The sequence below is a fragment of the Cupressus sempervirens genome, chromosome 3, assembly GCF_028749045.1.
Source record: "Cupressus sempervirens isolate cs-2001-9-10 chromosome 3, ASM2874904v1, whole genome shotgun sequence".
NCBI classification, from domain to species: Eukaryota; Viridiplantae; Streptophyta; class Pinopsida; order Cupressales; family Cupressaceae; genus Cupressus; species Cupressus sempervirens.
The window spans coordinates 1,096,432,453-1,096,441,692 of NC_143120.1; the positions used below are offsets into that span (position 1 = coordinate 1,096,432,453).

The following is a 9,240-nucleotide window of genomic DNA, read 5'->3' on the forward strand; positions in this document are numbered from 1 at the left end:
AACTATATTATAATATAAAAAATGACAATTTTCTTAAATGATCATTTCTCTACTAGTTTATAATGCAAGAGATATTTGTTATTTTTCCTCTTTGTTTGTTTCTACTATCTTATACAATACATAAAACTGCTATAAAGTATAAATCATAAAGAAAATATATTATAATATGAGAATGACAATTTTTATTAAAAAATCATTCATCTACTATCTTATAGATAGGATACAATAAAGATATTTAATTCTACAAAGTATTATTGAAATGTATTTGAGGAAGTTTTTCTTTATATTTTATATAAATTCTATTTTTTCTTGTTTTTCAAGAAGATCAATCATTTAATTTTTTAAATAAAAACTTCTATCCATTTTATCTACAACATCAAAAAATTAATTAATTTTCTATTTATAGACCATCTTATATTTTTAAATTTTAATGAAAGGATTAGCAATTCTAAAATAATCTTGTTCATATAAATGTGTTTAAAATAAAATCTAACTCAAAGTAGTTGTATAACATTTCACACCTAGTGTACTACTTGTAACAAATAATTGAGATACATTTGTTATGGCTTAAAGTTTTGATTGCACATTACGTTATATCGAATAAACTAATGAATATTTTTAATAATATTTTTATTGAATAGTGTTCAAAAATGGTATGATAATATGATAGTTATAAAATATTTGACATGATAACATGCTATAGTTATTTCATGTTGCTCTCTCTCTCTCTCTCTCTCTCTCTCTCTCTCTCTCTCTCTCTCTCTCTCTATATATATATATATATATATATATATATATATATATATATATATATATATATATATATATATATATGTTGTCACCCTTGAAATTATGCCTTATGTTTTAATTATTAATTTGATGTTATATAACATTATCTTTACATATAGATTACTCAAAATTTGGTAACATTATTGCAAATGAAATTGTTAATATTAATACCTATAATATACACTCCAAGTTGAAAAATTCTAGCTATATCATCTACTTCTAACCCTTTACAAGTCAAGGACTCAAGCTCTCCTAGAGCTCTTGTTGCTTATAAGTCTTGAGAGGGCCTTACTTATTGCAAAACTAAAATCTACATTAGAAACTAGAATTATGTCTTCCTTTTACTACCTTTGAAAATATGAATAACCTTCATTATGTCCAAGCCCCACTATGTTGGTTTACAAGTGATAAATATATATCATAAACTATTTCTATAATGATATCATTAATAATCCTTTAGTCCAATAAATAACTGATTGGATGGTAGTATTTTTTTATTAATACTATTTTATATTGAACTTTATGTCCACAGAGCAATAGGAGATAGTAGAATTTATTTTATAATGATGATTACTTAGATTCATTATAGAACACCCACATCAAGTACAAAATTCAAGTTTTCTTAATTATTAATAGTTTGATCCAATCCTCTACACTTGTCGACTATACACTTACTGGTATATACTCTCTCTTATCATAATATCGTAGTTTTTGACTGTTTTTTATCAAAAACAAATACTAACTGCTACTCAACATTTAGTACTATCATTATTTTTTTGCCATAAATACATTTGGTAATTTTATATTATTTATTAAATCAATCAAAAAACAAAAAACAATTCTAACATAGTTTTTAATTTAGTTAATAATTACCAAATCAGGTTGATTTGGTCGGCTGCATAGTTCCACAACATTCTTATTATTATTATTATTATTATTATTATTATTATTAACTTATTGTCCACGTGTATCCTGTATTATTTTCTGTCTCGTCCATATCCGTAAATCAAGATTCCAGTCGTCATTCGATGTGCAAGCCATCCTTTTCAACGGTGTCCAATTTCTACATGGATCGGGGGAGTGGCCAAATACACTTTGTATAGTTTATTGTTTCCACAAGTTGACAGAATTTCATGGTTGATATGAATTCATTTATCGCACGGTTTAAAGACAACTAATAAGACAATCAAATTACGATAACGAGCTTTCTGCGTAGCCTCTCTTTCCACAAAATTACGGACTTCCAACGGAAATAAAGGTCGTTAAAAAACACATGGACCATGTGCACTTAAATTCAATCAAACAATACTAGAAAAATCTGTCACTAATTACTTGATTTGATATGCCAGGCCCACCTGCCAGCTCAGCGGCCCTTCGACACTAATGTATTCCAAAAGAAAACATTATCATTTATTTTAACATAAAACACTGTTCTTTGTTATTATTTAATTATTATAATACATGTCGGACGATCCCCTTTAATTTTAATATACTTCCGACGGTTCCCCTACAATTTCTCTCAATGGGAACTAAATGAAGTATTATCGTTTGGCCAGCAAGAACGGACGAGGATTGTGGGGTTTATTTAACGTTTGAATGAGTGTTTAAATTTGACACCTGTATAAATCTTGAGCGATTATTAAACCTTAACATTTTGATTTATCCATATCAGTGTCGAAAACAGCTTGCGTGCTTTATCGTGATTCAATCATTTCATCCAAGCCGACTTCTTACACGTGTCCAATACAAGGGCGCCCTGACTGTAATTCCTCTGTTTTTACTTCCCGAGGAAACCTCCCATCGTTGCGCGTTCTGTCTCCTGACAGAACTTCGTAGAATTCGAATTATCGTCGTCGACTAGGAATTTCCCGTACAATATCTCAGTCGTAGAGCACGCGGGTCACACAGTTGTGAACCACGTCAGCTCGCAGAAGATTTCACGTCTGTCGACGGAACCCAGAGGAGTCCCGGCATACGAATAGAGCACAAATTCACATGCTAAATTGGCTATAACTGTGATTGGCGCCTTGGGATCAATTATCTGGGGAGCGTCGTCGATGGAGAATGAGAGAGACGAGGAAAGCAGGAGGGGGCTCCTTAACAACAATGAAGGGCGGAGGCGGAGGAGCATTTGGGGGAGTGTGAAAGCACAGGCAATGGCGATGGGGTTGAGCAGAAGAAACGTGGCGGTAATTGCAGGTCCGGTGACGTGTATGTTGGTGTACAGGTATGCAGAACTGGGGGAAAGGAGCGGGGCAATGGTGGGAACTCTGTGCTGGATATTCATGTGGTGGATGACGGAGGCGGTGCCCATGGCGGTCACGTCGCTGGCGCCTCTCTATCTGTTTCCGCTGCTGGGCATACGCAAGGCGGATTCAGTGGCGAAGTCGTACATGAACGATGTGATAGCGCTGGTGATCGGGAGCTTCATGCTGGCCATTGCAGTGGAGGAGTACGGCATACACAGGCGCCTCGCACTGCATATGGTCGTCGCCTTCACCGGGAAAAAGGTGAGCCCGCCGTTGCTCTTGCTCGGCTTCACCGGAGCCACGGCGTTCGTGAGCATGTGGATGCACAATGTCGCCGCCGCCGTCATGATGATGCCCGTCGCCACCGGATTCCTCGTCCGCCTCATGGGCGCCCATGATTCCTCCTCCTCCTCTTCTTCTTCTGCTTGTGAAAAGGGCTGCGGCGTCGCGGTGGAAGATGGGTTAATGGTTCAGCGAGAAGGGGAGATTGTTCATCGGGATCTGGTTATGTTCTGCAAGGCGATTGTGCTGGGCGTGACGTACGGCGCGGCAATTGGGGGGATGTCCACGCTTACTGGAACTGGTGTGAATCTGATCCTGGTTGGGATGTGGCAGAGTTATTTCCCTTCTGCGGAGCCCATTTCTTTCATGGAGTGGTCTCTCTTCGCTTTTCCCGTGGCTTTTGTGATGCTTCTCTGCCTCTGGGGGATCCTCTGTCTCTTGTACTGTTCTACAACTTGCACCAAATCTCTCTCTGGTTTTCTCGACAAGTCCCACCTCAAGATGGAGCTCGACAGCCTAGGTGAGCTATAATTTTCTCTAGTTCCCTTTTCTCTAATTCCTGTTAACGGGTTAATTGCCAATCATGGGATTGACATTGACAGGGCCAATGTGCTTCGCGGAAAAGATGGTTCTCTCTCTCTTCTCGGTGAGGGCTCTGCTTATGTTTTTGTCACCTCTAATTTCTCGATCTTGTAGTGACATTAAGTTTCGTGATTTGATTGTGGGGGTTTCGCCGGATGCGCAGGTTCTGATAATATTGTGGATGACGAAGAGCATAACCGACGATATTCCGGGATGGGGAGATCTTTTTCATGGATATCCCGGTGACGGCACTGCGAGCGTAATAAGCCCTCTCTTCTGTAGCATTCCACACTGTTAATTTGCCTTCATAAGCCCATGAGTTTCTTCTCCTAATGAAACGGATATCTTGAACAGGTGATGATTGCAACACTATTGTTTATCATTCCGAACAAGAAATCAGCGGGTGAAAAGCTCATGGACTGGAATAAGTGCAAGAAATTGCCATGGAACATCATTCTACTCCTCGGCGCAGGTATAACTTTTCTTGGCATTTCTGGAATACCCTGTTTTTTTCCTGCAACTGCTCACCCCAGTTTCAGTTACGAAAGCGACACGTGTCAGTCCTGGATTGGGAGTGGGCTCCAGTGCAAATAGTCCGCATGCCGACCTGTAATTTCTTTATCCAGTGCCCACAACGTTGGATGATTATCTCTATTTTTTATTCATTAAAAAACGTTATCTTCCACATTTCAGCTGGGTATTCTTAAACTATGACTTATTATTGTGCTGGCACCCCGCCCATGTCAATCCTTGTTTCCTAGTCGATTACCGGCCGACATGTGCGCCATTTATTATACATTATTGTGGGCAATAATTGTACTAAATGCATTATTGCGAAAACGACAAAGTATAATGCATTTTACATATTCAGTACTATTAAAACACAAAGCGAGATTTGTTTGTTTTTGTTTGGATCAATAGAAAGAGAAAAGTGGAATGATTTTCTAAGGTGGGAAATACGTGTGGTGCAGGGTTTGCCATCGCAGACGGCGTGAGAAAAAGTGGATTGGCAGATTTGATGTCGAGGAACTTGGACTTTTTAGAATCAGTGCCGTACCTTGCAATGGCTCCTGTGGTAGTTGTGTTGTCCAGCACACTCACAGAATTCGCATCTAACAATGCAACGACAACGTTGTTTGTGCCATTGCTGATACAGGTGGCGTTGTCTATGCATCTCCACCCCCTGTTTCTGATGATTCCTGGTGCCATTGGAGCTCAGTATTCCTATTTGCTGCCCACGGGAACTCCCTCCAACACTGTTGGATTTACAACGGGATACATCGATATGAGTGACATGTTCAAGGTTGGAATTCCCCTCAAAATTGCAGGAATCGCCACCATTTCCTTCTTCATGCCCACCCTTGGTATGTATGGATGTTCACTTTCTTTTTCCCTGTTTTGGTATGTATGGATGTTCACTTTGTTATGCCCTTTTTTCTAACATAAGAGACAAATTTTGATTGGAATTTGTATGATCCTTTGCAGGGGCGTACGTGTTTGGAAGCAAGACAGTCGGGATATAGAGAGATTTTCCTTCTTCTCCGAAGGATTGCCACGTTTTGCCATCAACTGTGCTACGTCCCCACTATGGTGTTACGTCAGTTCAAACCAAACAAGAAATATAATTCTAGAGCAATTAAAACTTGAAAGGGCACGTAATATTTGTAGTAATGATTGTGCATATTCCAAGATCAAATTGGTTCTAGTTGAAAAACTCAATTTGAATTCTATGGTCGCATATAGAATTATATAAATAGTATATTGCTTTCAACAAGTTTGTTACGATCTACGAAATTTTACGCCTAAGAATTACTAATGACGTATGGACCTCGGGCTTCGAGGGAAAGCTGCAATCGATGCGTTGGTTTCGAAAAATACATCAGATGTCACATACGAAACACCTACTTTTAAAATTAGTTATTGAATGAATGAAGAGGTCATAAGTCTAAAGGACCCACATAAAACTTTTAGTCTCATGCTATTTTTTCAACCCATCTTTTTTATTGGGAATATGCATAAGTAAAATGGCTCCTTTGAGGAGTCTTGGTCTTTCGAAAAGGTCTTTTATATTGTTCACTTTTAACATTTCTTTGTGTTGGTTACGAATGTCTTTATATGTTGTATAATCTTTCAGATGGTGCCACTCTGTTTCCACCACACCTTCGCTACAAAATCTACAAATTTTGTCCTCCCACTCTTCCTTGGGGACCTTTCATCTACCAGTTTCACATCTCAAACGATGGGAACCAGATCTCAATTGTGCGATTAGGATTTTTGTCTTTACTTTGATCTCGAAATCCAGCATTGCAGTGAAGAGACCAAAATATCGCAAATGCCATAATATTCACATGTACAAAATTTGTGTTGCTAATGAAATTGTGACCTGCCTAAGTTCATAGAAATGGCAAAATTGGTTTGTTGACGGAAGCTAGAAGTGTCCCAATGCATTTCCAGTTGTTAGATTGTGGTGACTGATTAAGAAAGTACTGTACATACTTCATAAATTCTTTGGGGCTCGGAGCATCGCCCAAAAAAAAAAGTTTTTGGCCCTATTTTATCAAGATTTTGGGCCGACATTTAATTATTAATTATAATCCTAAAGCGGTAAAAATACGTGTATAAAAGAGCTTAGGGCTAGCGATTGTTTCATAGTTGTGATGTGAAATTGGTTCTTGCAGCGGTATTGAGTTGTAAGGGATTACGAATTGTAATTAGGGTATAATCATTGAATCGTAATAATGTCACACTTACTGTTTGGTGGACATAGCCCAAGGATTAGGTGAACCACGTTAAATCTTAGTGTCTTATTTTTTTTCTGTGTGATCTATTATTTTCTGTTATTGGTTATATTTGCATGTAATTGTTATTTCTGTCCGTATTTTAATCCTAATAAGTGGTATCAGAGCGAGGTTGTTTTTTCAATTATCCTCTGTAGAAAAGTCTCATGGTTGAGTGGGAGCGATGGCAGACGAGGGTAAGCTAAGGGTTGACAGGTTTAATGGGTAGAACTTTCAGTTATGGAAGATGCAAATGGAAGTTTATCTTTATCAGAAGGATTTAGGGAAGTCGTTAGAAGGCAAAGCCAAGAATCAAGGATCTATGTCAAATGATGAATGGGATCTTTTGGATAGAAAGGCACTTGGAAACATTCAATTATGCCTGGCACCATCGGTGGCATTTAATATTACAAAAGTGAAGATAACAGAAGAGTTGATGAAAACCCTAACGACATAGTATGAAAAGCCCTCCGCTTCAAACAAGGTATTTCTCATGAAGCGTTTATTTAATATGAAAATGGCAGAAGGTGGATCTATTGCAGATCATTTAAATGAGTTTAATACTATTACTAGTTAGTTATCTTCTATGGGTATCAATTTTAAAAAAGAAATTAGGGCTCTCTTGATTTTGTGTTCTTTACCTGAAAGTTGGAATGGCTTGGTAATGGCTATGAGTAATTTTGTTCCTGATCTAGTACCCTAAAATATGATGATGTGATTAGTGTTATTTTGAGTGAGAAAATTTGTAGGAAATCCTCAGATGGATATACATCAGGAAGTGCTTTGAATGCACAAAGCAGGGGCAGAACAACTAAGAGAGGAAGTAATTCTAAAAATTATGGGAAATGAAAAGGAAAGTCAAAGGGGAGGAGGTCTCAATTGAGAGGACCAAACGACTATTGGTACTGTGAAAAACCAGGTCATAAAAAGAAAGATTGTTGGAATCGAAAGAAAATGAAAGAGATGAACCAGATGGAGACAAGGAGGCAAATGTGGTGAGTAACAAATTCGAAGAGGATGCTTTGCTTCTATTTTTAGAAAGTGTTGATGATTCATGGGTTTTAGATTTTGGGGCTTCATTTCATGCTACACCTCATAGAGGTTATTTCATTGATTATGTCCAAGGGAATTTTGGGCTTGTTTATTTGGGGGATAATAAACCCTATCAGATTGTTGGAAAGGAAAAAATTAAGATTAAGTTGCAAAATGGGAATCATTGGCTACTACATGAGGTAAGACATGTTCCAAGGCTGAGTAAGAATTTAATTTCAGTAGGGCAACTCGGTGATGAGGGTTGTGTAGTTACTTTTAATGATAAAAATTGGAAGCTTTCAAAAGGTTTTAAATGTGTTAATATGGACTTCTATGGAAGTTGTGTGTATGGAAAATAAAAGAGAGTGAGTTTTGTAAAAACTGGAAAGGAAAACAAAAAGAAGAAATTAGAGCTTGTGCATACAAATGTATGGGGACCGGCTCAAGTATCCTCCCTTGGTGGCTCTCATTATTATGTTACATTTATTGATGATGCAACTAGAAAAGTATGGGCTTATTTCTCTAGACAAAAATTTGATGTATTTCAAACTTTTAAGAAATAGAAATGCTCAGTTGAAAATGAGACTGGTAAGAAATTAAAATATCTTAAATTTGATAATGGTGGTGAGTATTGCAGTCATGAATTTGAAGATTATTGTTTCACTAATGGTATTCATAGACAAAAAACTATTCCAAGGACTCCATAGGAAAATGGAGTGGCTGAATGCATGAACAGGACTATAATGGAGCGCGCAAAGAGCATGAGGTTGCATGTTGGGTTGCCCTCACAAATGTGGGCGGAGGCTGTCAATAATGTTGTATATTTGATTAATAGAGGTGCCTCTACTCCTTTGGGTTGTAGTATTCCAGAGGAAGCATGGACTAGTAAGAAGTTGAGTTATTCTTTTCTCAAAACCTTCAGCTGTGAAGCATTTGCTCACATAGATTCTAAAAATAGAACCAAGCTAGAAGCTAAGTCAACGAAATGTGTATTTGTTTGATATGGCATTGATGAATTTGGTTATAGCCTTTGAGATTTTAAAAATCATAAAATTTTAAGAAGCAGGGATGTCATATTCAATGAGAAAGTGTTATATAAAGATCTGTTGCAGCAACATAAAAAGAAAGAAGATGATTATGCAGTGTTGGATGATACTCCAAAAGCTGATGTTCCATCCATTCCTCATGATATGCAACAACCGCAACAACAAATACCACACACATTGATGAATGTTAAACAGTCAACAAGGCAAATTAGACCTCCAAAAAGATTCTCTCCCTCTTTGTATTTAATTTTACTTACTAATGCTGGTAAACCTAAATGTTATTATGAAGCTATGTAAGTGGCTATTAAGATTTAGTGGGAGTCTGTAATGAAAGACAAAATAGACTCTTTGTTGAATAATAAGACATGGAATTTATGCAAGTTGCCTGCAGGTAAAAGAGTTTTACATAATAAGTGGGTTTACAAGTTGAAAGAAGAGGAAGGAGGTAAGAAAATATATAAAGCTAGGTTAGTTGTGAAAGGA

General features: G+C 37.2%; 1 protein-coding gene across 1 annotated transcript; it reads left to right on the forward strand.

The window, feature by feature from the left end:
* Positions 1 to 2,828: 2,828 nt before the first annotated feature.
* Positions 2,829 to 5,676, forward strand: TDT (tonoplast dicarboxylate transporter). The gene is made up of 6 exons (XM_089823182.1): positions 2,829 to 3,840; positions 3,923 to 3,966; positions 4,066 to 4,161; positions 4,257 to 4,374; positions 4,874 to 5,266; positions 5,388 to 5,676. The coding sequence occupies exons 1-6, from the start codon at positions 2,847 to 2,849 to the stop codon at positions 5,423 to 5,425; spliced, it is 1,683 nt and encodes a 560-aa protein (XP_089679308.1). The 5' UTR covers positions 2,829 to 2,846; the 3' UTR covers positions 5,426 to 5,676.
* Positions 5,677 to 9,240: the final 3,564 nt, after the last annotated feature.

Excerpts from the sequence above, each read along its gene's own strand:
- TDT (XM_089823182.1), top strand. The coding sequence starts at position 2,847 with ATGGAGAATGAGAGAGACGAGGAAAGCAGGAGGGGGCTCCTTAACAAC. Across the intron at positions 4,375-4,873 it reads CATTCTACTCCTCGGCGCAG|GGTTTGCCATCGCAGACGGC; the intron begins GTATAACTTTTC and ends CGTGTGGTGCAG. Across the intron at positions 5,267-5,387 it reads CTTCTTCATGCCCACCCTTG|GGGCGTACGTGTTTGGAAGC; the intron begins GTATGTATGGAT and ends GATCCTTTGCAG.